At 57.0% G+C, this 13,891-nt stretch overlaps 3 protein-coding genes across 3 annotated transcripts; all 3 read left to right on the top strand.

Annotated features, from left to right (window-relative positions):
- Positions 1–3,137: 3,137 nt before the first annotated feature.
- On the top strand, positions 3,138–4,939 carry ColSpa_12240 (uncharacterized protein; the record flags this gene model as incomplete). The annotated part of the gene is made up of 2 exons (XM_049278452.1): positions 3,138–4,042; positions 4,102–4,939. The coding sequence occupies 2 exons, from the start codon at positions 3,138–3,140 to the stop codon at positions 4,937–4,939; spliced, it is 1,743 nt and encodes a 580-aa protein (XP_049134409.1).
- A 1,038-nt stretch (positions 4,940–5,977) lies between these two features.
- On the top strand, positions 5,978–7,788 carry ColSpa_12239 (uncharacterized protein; the record flags this gene model as incomplete). The annotated part of the gene is made up of 2 exons (XM_049278451.1): positions 5,978–6,183; positions 6,261–7,788. The coding sequence occupies 2 exons, from the start codon at positions 5,978–5,980 to the stop codon at positions 7,786–7,788; spliced, it is 1,734 nt and encodes a 577-aa protein (XP_049134408.1).
- A 386-nt stretch (positions 7,789–8,174) lies between these two features.
- ColSpa_12238 (protein kti12) lies at positions 8,175–9,377 on the top strand (the record flags this gene model as incomplete). The annotated part of the gene is made up of 2 exons (XM_049278450.1): positions 8,175–8,180; positions 8,241–9,377. 2 exons carry the CDS (start codon positions 8,175–8,177, stop codon positions 9,375–9,377), a joined length of 1,143 nt encoding a protein of 380 aa, XP_049134407.1.
- Between the last annotated feature and the right edge of the window lie 4,514 nt (positions 9,378–13,891).

The raw sequence follows: 13,891 nt of genomic DNA, 5'->3' as shown, positions 1-13,891 counted from the left end.
GCGCGGGCGCGCGCTCATGGATGGTGGATGCCTTATTCAGTCACACGCAAGGCGCGCACATGCCAAACCTCGTGACATGAGGCCCAAGTCTCCATCTCTGGGCTTTTCTGTCTTGATACAGAGCATCGCCAGAGACACTGCTTTCAGGCAGCTACCCCTTCTTGCCTGGAAAACTGGGGTCGCTGCCTTCTAGCGTCTGGGGCCCCCATGCCGGTCTGTTGCCGTATGACCCAGGCAGCACAAGGTCCCAGCCTCCCCCCACGGTCGCAAGCGGCATGCCATCTCGTCTCTCATCTCGCCGATGTGGTATCATGTTTTCTTTCGTTCACTTCCGGAAGGAGGGGTGCTTGTCACCCCTCGGCATGTCGTCAACGCCGTCACATTCAATCTGACTCACTGAGCAATTGATGTCTTCGGTACGCCTTACTGTGGCAGGGTACAACCATGTCTGGCTCAATATCAAACGCGAACTCAAGGCGCCCGGCCTAAGCGTTCCTAATTTTTGGGAACTCCCTTTATTTTGAAATATACAAATCATGGACGAATCAGACCCCGCGATAGCCTAGGTTTCTGGGGGCTTTCATGGGCTGGGCAGCACAAGCGCAACATTTTTGCGCATACGCGCGCCCCGGGTTGACATGGGGTTAGGCAATGGCCATGTCTCGACATTGATATTATCGACTCTGTAGTTCGGCATGGCTGTGTTAATGGGTAACATGTCATGACTAGGGTTTAGGCTAGGCCGACAAGATCGAGGCACTGTCTTGTCTGCCTTCAGAGGCGTATTATGTACTCTCCTGCCTTGAGGGTGACTCAATCGAAGCCATGAGGCTCAATTGTTGGATATAAACTTGATGCCTTGTGCCTTTTCTTTGCCACCAACACACTCCAACAGACACGCCTAAACACAGTCAAACCAACAATCATACGCCTTCCTCACGAGACAGCCACTCCTCCATACCACTTTGATCTATCGACTCATCCTTACCAACAAGTAAACCAACCGCCACCATGAGCGCTTTTCCCTTCACTACCTCCAACATGTTCTCCAAGAGCGGCGACGATGAATCCAACAGCTATCCCAACGACCCGAGTAAGTCGCCGCTGAAGTACTAGTCTTGCTGTTTGATGCCTCAAATACTAACCTTTGACAGCCAACGGTCGCTAAGTAGCGCATGACGCAAACCCAACCAGATCTTGGCAACAAGACAAACATCTTATACCAACGGCGTTTACGGGAATCTCTACGATATACAAGACACGGAATCATACAGCAGGAGCATTGTCGTTTGCCTCACGGCCTTCCATTGGCTCGAACCACAATATGTACTATATAGAAAGAGGGGGTGTGGTTCATCTCAGATTGGCAAGATCCCGAGCATAAGGCTGAAGAGGGGCAACAAAGCAGGCCAACGCGGCCTGCTTGTGTCCTGAAGCCCGATGCGATACCTTGCATTACACAGCGGCGTCTGTGACATTTTCGACATGATCTATTGGACGGCGAGAGCAAGCTCTAGGGGTGTACACTACAACGACAACTACGATAGGGGATCGATCGACTCCATTAGGCAGTAAGGGCGGGAATTGACATACGCATTCGTACACATCTCATGCAGACGAGGGTCCTCCACACTTCCGTTTCCAACCAGTGACAATCCCCCGCAGCCGATGCCAGGCGCCCTTCATCCGTTTTAGGAAATCGTGACATGTCGTCTTGGTGGTGGGTTTACGCCCTTCGGGAAGGGGGCTGAGGGGGGGTGGAAGCGGCTGGGGCGGGATCTCGGGCCAACTGGTGTCGTCTGGCGAACCCCTGATGACGAGGCTTGGGGGTCGTTTGGTGATGGGTACAGGGTGCATTCTGTTCTGACTGAGGCATGCGTAAGATTGTTTGATGCCTTGCCAGGAAGGATATGAGCGTTCTTGGCGTTTGGATAGTACCTTGTGTTTAGCTGAAGAATCTGCCGACGTTTTGTGTACTGCTGCTTGATGCAGCTCCATGAACAGCGCAAATCACCCTGTTTTATATCCAATACTTTGGTCTATCATGATGTTTCCAAACTAGTAAAGTGATCATGTGTCAATTGATGGAAGTGTCAAGAAAGGACTGAAACTTCAGAAACTCCGCTTAATCAAGCCAGACTCATCATTGATTGCACTGGAATTTGAAGGGCTTGCTGCTGATCAAAAGATACTGTCACTTGATTTTACAACGACATCACGTGCAGTTGAGCATTGGTGGTCTCTCCGTGGGATGCTCATTCGGATCACCTGGAGTTTCTAGAAATTACTCGGTGTCTTCTGTTGCATGGGTTGTTGTGAGGGGTAGCACATCGTGGCAAAGTGACACACCACCACCATCCCGACTGGGCCGGGCCGAACCAACCCAGAACCGTGGAAAGCGCGCATCTCGAAGTAGGTTGGACAAGTGCATAGCGTTATCATATCTCACATCTGATGGAGTGGTTAGTCTTCTTGCTCCAGGTTTGTGTTGCACCTGAACCAGGCAACCTCGCCAACGAGGAATGAGGTATTTACATGACCAACCATTAGTATGAAGGCATGTTTCACGAAGCAGAGACAATCATAGTAAAACCGAATAAGCCAGCGCTTCTATCAGAACCAACAAAGAGAACTTTGAAGTCCTGGAGTCTTTTGCTGGCTTTTTTCTTCCTTCTTCTGCAAGGTCCTTTGAGAGTATGCCAACTACACCCCTTTTCTGTTGGTGGCTCCCGAGCCCTTCAACCAAACAGTAGTCGGCCACTGAGCGACCAACGCAACGAGTTGGATCCGGTCTCTTCACGTTTTCTAGACATGGTTGAGACTTACCTCATGCTTTACCGCCTGGATGGCAAGGGAAGAGTGCCCATTAACCTAGTGTTGAACGGGATGCTTGCCAGCCGTGGTAATGTCCGCCCCCCCACCCTCTTGGACGGCCTCCGGCATGCAAACGAACAGACACATGAATATGGGTGCCCGGCTTCGGTTTCTTGATTTTAATACCCAGAGTTTTCTGTCCTTCCAACTTCCTTCTTCATCTTATTCTCCAAAAGACCTTAAGGCTATTCAATCGAGATTCTACTCTCTACGGCCAACCCCAAGGAGATACTTGCAGCCACCCTCAAACCTCTCTGGCCACCATGGATATCAAGGATGTCTCCGGAATCGAGGAATTTTCGGCGTTCTTCCAGCAACTTCAGGTCACCGCTGAGAAGGCCAGAGGCAGGAAGGGGCAGATTCCTCATGACCATCCACTGCCCAGCATGCTCGTTAGTCAGTTCAATATGGAGCTGATACAGGCTATAGCGATGTCGACCATAGACAACGGAAGAGTCAACATCAAGACTTCGCAGGTGCCCCCAGCCTACATTCCGTGCTCCCGGCCCGCGAACGAGCTCGAACCCTTGTCCATCTCCAAGATGCGGCAACGCCCCGAGAAAGCGCTGCTCGATGCCATCAGTTCCCGCAGCAACGGCATCCCGACTGAGAAGGGGCTATTTCGGGAAGCCAAGGCTTACTACGCACTGCAACAGTTTGACCGCTGCGCCAAGAAGCTGCAGCAGGTTCTCGTCTTGAACCCCGACAACAAGGACGCAGAGACGGACCTTGAGCGGACCGGACGCCGGATCTTTGAGCAGGTGACTGGGGACTTCAAATGGAAGCACATGCACAAGCAGTCCGAAGCGACTCCCCCGATGATCGACTGCGCGACTTACTCCAGCCCTGTCGAGGTTCGTGCCTCCCCGGGCCGCGGAAGAGGGCTCTTCACGGCGAAGGCCGTCAAGACCGGGGAGCTGCTTCTCTGCGAGAAGGCCTTCTCGTACGTCTATGCCGACCAAAACGACCCCTCCAGCCGCAAGAACGTCAAGATCCTGATGAACTTGGACTCCAAGAAGATGACAATGGGTGGGCAGGCAACTCTCATCTCCACCATTGTCCAGAAGCTGCACCACAACCCTGAGGCCGCTTCACACTTCATGAGCTTGCACCACGGAGACTACAACGGAGTCAAGACCGCTCAAAGAGGGCAGCTGGTGGTTGATACGTAAGTGGAGTTTTTCGTACACGTACCCTTTGACTGCACAGCTGCTGATGTTCTCCCAGGTTCCTCGTCGAGCGTATTATCAATCTCAACTGCTTCGGTGCTCCAAGATCGACCCTCGAGTCCATGAAGAACAAGGCGAATCAAGTCCAGGAGGACAACAGTTACACCACCTGCGGCATTTGGACCACAGCGTCCTTCATCAACCACTCCTGCGTCGGCAATTGTTACCGCTCCTTTATTGGCGACATGATGATCGTGCGAGCCTGCAGAGACCTTGATGCCGGCACTGAGCTGCTGTTCAGCTACGAATTGCCCAAGGAGGGAGCAGACTACCAGGCCACCCAGAATGATCTGAAGCATTGGGGGTTTGTATGTCGCTGTGAGTTGTGTGAGGAAAAGAAGGAGACCTCGCAGCCGATGTTCCAGAAGCGCCAGCGACTTGTGCGGGACTTGAAGAACTCGATGAGAGCCTGCAGAGCTCCAGCCCAGGAGGCGAAGGTGCTCCGACTCCTGTCGCAAGTGGAGGACACCTACCCCGGTGGCAAGGGAACGCTGCGTCTGGATATCTGGGAGGTTTACCTAGCACTGGGCCAGAAGCGTGCTGACAGAGGGAAGCTAGCTGAAGGCCTCGAGTTGATGATCAAGGGCCTTGAGGCGCTCGGCTTTGAGGTCGTGGCCTTCCCTCCCGGAAAGCCGTCCGGCAAGCCGACGCTGGAGATCAAGAAATGGGGCCAGGTCAACGACTACCTTGTCTCGGCCTTCCTCGCGATGTTCCACGCTTACAAGGTGCTTGCGCCCGAGTTGTGCGAGGTTGCCAAGGGCTATGCCGAGACTGTGTATGTCATTACTCATGGGGAGAAGGACACGATTGGCACTTTGTTCGAGGAGTTCAAGTAATCGTGGCGTCTGGATGAGGCTACGAGGAGGGAGGCTACTCTACACAAGCCGCTGGGTTGTAGCGTAAATCCCAGTTTCCATAGGTCACTCCGTCAAACAGTTCACGTACAATATGCATTGGCATCACGGTGACCAGTATGGGACTATCAATGATATCTCGTTTAACGGCGTAACAGCATGGATGCTTGGCTCTGCTTTGCTGTCCGTTTCTTCAGCCAGAGAGGAAAACTTTCACCAAGATGCATGACTGTTGTACCTTGCCAATTTACTACCCTGACGAGCTCGCTAGCGGCATCACTCCGGGGCGTGTTACCAAAAACCTTGGTGGTGAGGATGCTTAACCCGAACCGCAGCCTCCAGCACCACCTCTTGGACTGTGTAAGTCGAACGACACCACAACTTCCATCTCACCATCATTGTCTTCGCCCAAAACATATAGATCCAAATTGCCTACGGTGTTGGATTGTCGGTCCCGAATCTGTCAACAATCTGGGTTGATTAATCGGATTTCCCTACTTTGTCATACTGACGCTTTTGCTTTTAAGTTGCGGTGTGTTACAACAGCTCCGTGCTTGGTGAGGCGACCGCCTTTGGTGGAAACCAGCGGTTCGTCAGCCCCCGTCGCTTTGAGCTGCGTGCGTGCCAAGCAAGGAGTCGCAAAGATGCCTCAGACACTAGCAGGCATTTTTCTCAATGATTTCGTGTATAGCCCTTGAAACATAAAGCATGCGTACCGTTGGCTTGGTGGAAGAGCCAAGCAAACGTATAACCGTGGGTTGTACTTCAAGCAGCGCAACACTATAAGATGGGGTGTTGCGTTCGGGCACGGTGAGAGGCAAGCCCCTGCCTAGTACCTTATGCCGTCACTGGGACGCACCTGTACCACCCACCGTAGTAGACCTGGAGGAGCTCTGATTTTGGAAGGGACCGCCTGCGGGAGGGACCCACTCAACTTTAATTGCTAGCATCGCCCAGGGCGTTCCGATCGCGTTATCGCAACCCACGCCAGACGCGTCAGGTAGGAACCCACGTCTCGCCATGGAGCTCTCGTCGCCCCTGTCGGACGTGTGCGCCGTGTCGTCTCCAGCCTCGTTCCAGACCGCATTTCAGTCTCCCGATGCCGCCAACGCAACGAGCGCATCCGCGACCCCCGCACAACCCAGGCAGATGTATTCCCTCGCGAACCAGCTCCCCCGCGAGCTGAAGGAGCACTGCCAAATCTACCTGGAGGAGCATCTCTGTGTGTTGGCATCCGGCCCGCAACCGCCGCATCTTCCGCTGACGGGCATCTAGACAATGGCGCGCTCGGCCTCTACAACAGCCTCCTCACCGCGGGCTACTCGCGCAAGGACGAAGCCAACAGGAAGCCCGTCCACGTCCCGCCGTTGACCCACCTCGCCCTCCTCAGCACGCTGGCCATCCATCCGAGCCATACCACTCGCGCCGCCGGGTCCGACCGTCTCGAGATCGGCTCGCAGACGCTGGGCTACCTGCGCAACCTGCTCGCCATCGTCGGCCCCGTCAACGCCGGGTTCAAGGACGCATTCCAGTTCCACGGGATCCAGTACGGCCGCCGGAACCGGTACCACGAAGAGGAGGACGACGACCTCGACGGGGACCAGATCACCAACAACAAACTCGCCGGCGAGGACAGCATATGGCAGCGCGCGCAAGACTTCTGGGCCGTCGTCGGCTGGGCCTTCAACTGCAGCAGGATCCACCCCCACCGCTGGCGCTTCTGGAAGGTCTGGCTGGAGTTCATGCTGGACGTCCTCGAGACGGACCTGTACGAGCGGAAGCGCATGGACGAGGACGCGCTGGCCTCCTCGGACGAGCCGCAGGAGTGGACCAACATGAGCGAGTCCATCCTCGTCATGTACATACGGCAGAAGACCGACTCCGGCAGGGGCGCTCTGCGGATGATATTGCAGGCCGTGTTCGCCGACGGCTCCACCTCGTCTATGGCCAAGTTCCCCGAGGTTTTCAGCAAGGAGACTAAGGGGCTCGCGAGCGATGATAAGAAGCGCAAGCGGACGGCCACGCTCGACATCGACAACGACCAGTTTGGCGACTACTTCAACGACCCGACGGACTCGGAGCCCTCGGACACGGGCACGCCGGCGACCCAGGCCGAGGGGGCTACCGTGCCAGTGCCGGCCGACTCCATACCGCTCCGCCTGCGGCTGATGGAGCTCATGTCCGAGGTCGCCTACGACCTCCCCGAGATGTTCATGGAGCACAACGAATACATGTCGGAGCTGTGCCGGCTGCTCAAGCAGCAGCCCCTGTCGTTTTTCCACCAGTTCGTCACCGACATGGACGTCTACGTCCAACGCTACGAGGGCGCGTTCAAGATCGACCTCCTGACCATACAGCTGGACCAGCTGCTGCCCAGCGGGTACGAGGACCCCAGGGCGGTATGCAAGGGCGAGGGCACCGGCATCGTCATCAACGCCGACGTCCTCGAGCAGTGCTATCTGGGTGCGCACGCAAACACCATCGACCCGGACGACAACGCCAGGGTGGCGCTGATCCTCGAGAGCCTGCTCCACGTGCTGTCCGCGGGAGATATCAGGGACGCCAGAAACCGGCTCCGCGAGGCGGTGGTTGAGGGCATCGAGGCGCGCGAGGCCAAGGCCAGGGCCAAGGGCCCGAGCAGGAGGGGTGCAACGGCCGCGAGCCATCCGGCCCGCGGCAGGAAGGTCCCTAGTGCGCGGGACGCGTATGCCAGGGAGATGATGGACCTGGCAGGGGAGCGCATGCTGCTGTACATCGACATCATGGCCGCGCATACGCCCTCGGAGGACGAAGACGAAGACGGCGACGAGGACCAGAAAATGCGGGACTGAGAGGGCGTTGCTACGAGAGATCTGGGGGGGGTTTTTGCATCTGCTACAAAGGGGGATACTAGGCGTTTACAGGGAGCCACGGGGCTCAAGATACCCACACTAGACTTCATCGAGGTTCAGAACATGCTTCATCTGCCATATATTTACTGCTTTCGCCTTCCTCCTGTCTCTCACAAGGTATTCTGGCGATGAACCACAGAGTTCCCAAGGGATCCTGATCCTTGGCGTGGCCGTACGGGAAAATCCCAATCGAGTAGGTGGGGTAGCCGATCGCATCGGCGCGAAAAATCCCCAGAGGCGCCCCCGCCAAAAGCCTGTCACTCACACTTCCACTTCAAGCCACGAAAAGCCGTCGAACGTGACGACCCCCGGAAAACCACGCGACAATGCCGGTAAGCAGAGCCACGGCCACATTGGAAACACGGGTCCAGCCACTGACAGTCACGCGATAGCTCATCATCGTGTCGGGCCTCCCGACGTCGGGCAAGACGCACCGGGCGAGACAGCTGCAGGCCCACCTCGCCGCCCGCATCGCCGCCGCCGCCTCCGCCTCGTCCTCTTCGACGCCCGCCGAAGGCGCCGCGAGCAACAACGATGCCGCCGCCGCCGCCGGCGGCAAGCAGACGTACAGGCTTCACTACATCTCGGACTCGACCCTCTCCATCCCGCGCGACGTCTACGACCTCGACCCGGAAAAGGTGCGCGCGCACACGCGGTCGGCCAACGCCTCGGAGAAGGACGCCCGCGCCGCCGTCTACGGCGCCGTGAAGCGCGTGCTCACGGACCGGGACATTGTTATCCTGGACGGGATGAACTACATCAAGGGATGGCGGTATCAACTGCATTGCGAGGCCAAGGCCGTGAGGACGCCGAGCGTGGTGTTGCAGATTGGATGCGGGGTGGAAAGGGCGAGGGGCATCAACAAGGAGAGGTTGAAGAGGAGGGAGGAGGGAGCATCCACGGCGACGAAGACGTCGACGCCGGCACCGGCTACGACTACCGAGGCGGCGGAGACCACCGCGAGCGACAACACAAAGACGGGCGCCAGCGAAGAAGAACAGCCCTACGAGCCGGACAACTGGGAAAACCTCGTCTTCCGGTACGAGGAGCCGAACCCGATGACGCGGTGGGACAGCCCGCTCTTCACGCTCATCTGGGACGACGACGCCGCACAGGCCGCAAAGGTCTTTGACGACATCTGGGACGCCGTCGCGGGGACGGGGCGCAAGGCCGTGAAGCCCAACCAGGCCACCGTCCAGCGCAGCCGCGACGCCGGCGGGGACTACCTGTACGTGCTCGACCGCGAGACGCAGGACGTCGTGAAGCGCGTCCTCGAGGCGCAGGGCGACGGGGACGAGGGCGGCGAGGTCCAGGTGTCCCGCGGGGCCGCGGAGACGCAGGGCAAGGAGCTGGTCGTGCGGCTTCCCGGGCGCAAGGTCGGGCTGCCGCAGCTGCAGAGGCTGAGGAGGGCCTTTGTCGGGCTGAACCGCGGGGGCATCGGGCTCGAGGGGGTGGGGAGCTTCAGCGTGGAGAGGATGAGGGAGAGCTTCGTCGGGTATCTGAATGATACGTTTGACCAGGAGGGTTGATTGGGCGGCGCGAGAGCTGCATTGGTACCCCGGAGTCTATACAATTGATACCCCCTTTGGAATGGTTCACAATTCGCGGGAAGATTGCCCGTAAGGTTGTTCGTGAGGTCATGTGCGAAGCAGGGGACCGTTAGGCTACGGCAGTTGTTCGGGTTCGCTGTCGGAAACTCTGCTCGTCGCCAAGACCGCTTTGGTGGTTTCCTTTTTCGAGAACCTTTGAGGCGTGCTAATAATACTTCTGACTTTTAGCCGATGTTTTTTAGGCGGGCACTGCATCGTATTGATGTTGTTCGACTGCATTGGGACATTTGCGACTTGGACTACATCACCCAGCGTCTGGACCGTCACAGTCAACTAGTCAACGGCAAGCATGGGCATGGCTACTGTTCAATGGCATACATTTAGTTGGGAATGCCGTGCCCTCCAAAGCGGTATCGCCCACATACGCATTGGCGTGCCGATATGGAAGCCACCTGTTGGTAATGCTTACGCGGCGAGATCGTGAGCCCATCGCACTGTGGAAGGCAAGTTGCCTCGGAAATTCCATCAATCGCTCAACAAAGTGTACGGCTGAGGGCGTGTGGTTTCTGTGCCGCAATGTTGTCTCTCTGAAAACCGGTATTTGGTTCCCGTTCGGGTGGAATCGCTGGTTCTCCAAGACCAAATCAGGAGATTTTTGCGTCACCCCCTTCCCTTGATTGGCACAGCTAGGGAATTTGGGCGAGGGCGGGCGGCACACGCTTCGGGAAGCCTGCTTGTTTGTTTGGTCCTGTCCCGGCGGATCTGATGAGCCGGCCAAGGCGATCAAAAACTCCTAGAAGGGTCTGGGACGTGTTGGCGCACTTGATTTGGCCCACCTCGGAGTCGGTGTTGAGACGGCCAGAGAGATCTGGGCGTGTTTGCTGCGACTCTGGCAATCGCCAAGAACCGCATCTTGCCCAAATCTCAGTGGAGCCAAAACGGCATTAGGACGACTCGGCGACTCTAAGCAAGGTAAAACAGCCACCTGGATTCAGAGCAAGGCGGTGTCCCTTTCCCGCAGTCCTGGATCAAGGCAGATGCGGCTCGCCAACAGGACAGCACACTACTGCCTTGTGACTGGTTGTACCGGTAGTATGCCCCACGTTTGGGATGGCTCAGACGAGCGAAACACTGCCGCTACGAGCCGAAGCTTTCTCTGGGTTGAGCGTATGACCGGGATTACAAAGTCAGACAGGGAGCGCAGAGCGGCCTTGGATGTCACGGAGGCACCCGAGATGGTGATCTAAATCGAACAGGGAGTTTCATCGCGCTCTGAATAGATTCAAGTTGGGTAGGGGTAGGGTCGCGGCATCGGGTGAAAGCTTGTCGTGGGCCAAGAGACGAGGGGAATGACGGAGGCGGGGGTCACGGTGGGTTGGGCAAAGTGCATCTCGGATGGCAAACCGAAGAAGGGCTAGAACATGGAAGCAAGAGAAGGCCGGGGATTCCGAGGAGCTGGGAAGCAAAGGCGCCGGCATGTCATAGTCTACCGTGCCGGTGGTGATGGTGGACACTCGACAGCAATGTGGCTCTGGGCACGTTTGGCAATCTTCCTTTTGAGCGGTTTCCTCAAAAGACGCCGGATGTGTGGACCGGCCGGCGCTGGCTCCCGGACGAGTTCGAGACGATACAGGTGGCCGTCTGCTGGCCAGTGCAGATGCGTGCCGAGTGTCGAGAGTCGAAAGTGGCGCGTCGGCCTCGCTGGGCGGAGGGTGGAGGTGAGACTTTGCCGCTTGCCTCGCCTTTATTTGGCGGGTCTCTTAGTCGCCTCACATCGAGTCGCCTAGCGCCAAAACCGGCCCAGTCATGTGTCGAAAAAGGTGAGCTGACACGATGCGTGATCTCTAACTAGGCATCTGGGAGACTCGATTGAAAGCAACGAGTGAGCGGGCGGTGGAGCGAGGAAACCGGGTGTATCCGCTGCGACAACGTCAAAGGGGAAAGTACCCGTATGGGCTGATGATACTACCGGTGTCGGGATGTGGCGCGAGAGATGAGGCACAAAGTGTCTTGGATGTGTGCAGATGCAGTTCGTCTGGAGCGACGACGACAAGTTTGCAGTTGGACGGGAGGATCAAGATGGACGACGAGGACGATGTGCACATGCTGCCTGTGGCGGCAGCCAGCCAAAGAAACGGACAGTGGACAGTGTGTGGGAAGGGAAGGGGAAAGGAAGGGACGATGAAAGACGGACGGGAGGTCCCCCAAGGCGAATCGCCAAGCCTGTGGCCGGCCACGAGTGATAAGCTTTGCCAAGAGAGCCAGAGCCAAGACGGGCAGGTGTGGGAGAGGACTGGGACGTGGGTTTGGGGGAAGAAGCATGAAGAACGGGGGAAAAGGAGGAGAGAGAAGGAATGCCAAGGGAAAGCTCAAGCCACCTACCAAATCCCGTCAGCCCATCCGTTAGATAATACTGTGTAGTATCTCATCGAACCCACGCTGCTGGCGAGGCCAGAGAAATGAGCAAGGCAGGACAGGAGGGTCAAGTCTGGCACGCTGCAATTGGACGAGACCAAGATTGGACAACCAAAAACAGGCACACCACCACAGCGCCCGGCCACTGAGGCACCGGTTCGTTCGCCTGCAACCCGCCGATGTACCTACCTACGGCGGTGGTCTGCGGGGCTCGATGCAGCCCACACAATCCGATATTGGCCATTGGCTCAGGTATACTACCTATGTACTATGTAAGTAATAGCAAGTAGGGAGCCAACATCAGGTTTTGATCCGAAGGTCACCCGCCTCCCTCCCCTCCCCCCAAAGCGAGCCGGCGTTGCACGGCTTGCACGGATGGAGATTCTTTGACAGGGCATGGCAGCGCCGCCGCCGGGGCAACTCTTCAACAACGTACGCCAAGTCGATGCCTTGGCCATCGACGAGATCACCTCGCACAACGATTCACCCCTAGGGAGCCCGTTCACGTGCCATTTCGCTGGCAAGCTCGACAGCGAACAATATTGACCGATAACCCCTGTGTCGATGAAATATTGCCGTTGGTCTGAGCTTCGGCTCTCCTCCTATTTTGCGGGCTTTAGCGACTGCCACATCGCCGGGAGGAGACGACTGTTCGATTCCAGCGACTCAGGTCGGGGCAGGGAAGGCGGAAAAAGTGGTTTTCGATACCAAATTTCCCCAGTCACCTCCTAGTGTACATAGTAGTGTACTGGGCAATTGGCCCATTAGGACGTTGGTCCGCTGCCATGGGCTGCAGACGATCCATATTTCTCGTCCAGAACACGTCCCCATTGGACGACATGCGGACGGATGGCCAGCCCGGGGGAAGGAGGGGGGTGGCCTGGAAAGAAGGAACGCAATGCTCGAGACCCCGACACAGTGCTGGATCCTTCGATGGACGGGTCCATACCATCATTTCCCCATCCAGGCCAGTGGCCGCCGAAGCGGGGCAGGGCAAGCGGCAAAGCCTACCTAATCCGCAGCGGACGCGCTGGCACGACGCCCTGTGTCCATCTTTGACCGGTTCAGATGGTGTCCTCCGTCGACGACGTCCACCGTTCACCGTCCACCGTCCACCATACACAAACGTGCACTCGGTTCCCTCTCCAGCAGGGACCCAGCGGGCGCCGCTTGATTGGACGCAAGCCGAGGACGCGACAGGCACAGCACACACCAGTTTAGAGTTGGCAGAGCCACGATACAGAGTAGACAACAACGGAGCTGATGTCACCGCTTCCCCTCAAACCCTCGTTCTCGACGTTTTACTCTCGCAGCTTTAGCATCTGATGCGATGAGGGGACGGTGAGTTGGGAGAAGGTTGAGGGGTCGCGCACTTTGTCAGTCCTCTACCCTTTCTTTCCGTGTTTCAAAGGGCCAAGACAAAACGCTCCGGGCCCAAGGGACGGATGGCGGCCGTCTGAATTTTGTCCTTGATCAGCACGGCTGCGCGTCTCCGTCTCAGGGTTTCCCTCGAGGCGGGGAGGCTTAGCCACCGTTCGCTCGCACGCAAATGGCAGGCTCTTTAATCACTTTGACGGTGGGGTCGACAATGTACATACTGTGGTAATACCTAGTACAGGCAGCCCGGCCAGTCTAGCGTCGGGCGTACAGTGTCTCACTCTCCTGGTTGGTACGTACTCTCGACCATGTTAGATAATCAGGGAGGTGGAACACGCGATGCAATGAGTGGCTGACGACCCGGGCGATACGTACACACATAGCATTATTGCTGCCGCTGTCGCTGCCATCGCCAAACTTGGGACAGTGTAGTGTATTGCGTCGTCCATCCGTCCATCCGTCCTTCCCGTCAGTCCAAGACGGACCGGGGAAGAAATCGCATGCTTGCTGTATAATGTGATTCTCGCTAGGCAATCCCGTAGTTTGTACAGAGGAGTGTAGACGATACACATGCCTACGAATCCTCTCACGGACTATGGATGCCTCTGCGATGTCATACCCTCGAGCTTTGCGAACAAGTCTTTTGCCAAAACACGCGATGCGGATGCGAACGACAGGTGACTTGACTGCCCTGCCACTCG

The sequence above is a fragment of the Colletotrichum spaethianum genome, assembly GCF_022836535.1.
Source record: "Colletotrichum spaethianum MAFF 239500 DNA, contig60, whole genome shotgun sequence".
Taxonomy (NCBI): Eukaryota; Fungi; Ascomycota; class Sordariomycetes; order Glomerellales; family Glomerellaceae; genus Colletotrichum; species Colletotrichum spaethianum.
This window is presented reverse-complemented; position numbering and strand designations above follow the sequence as displayed.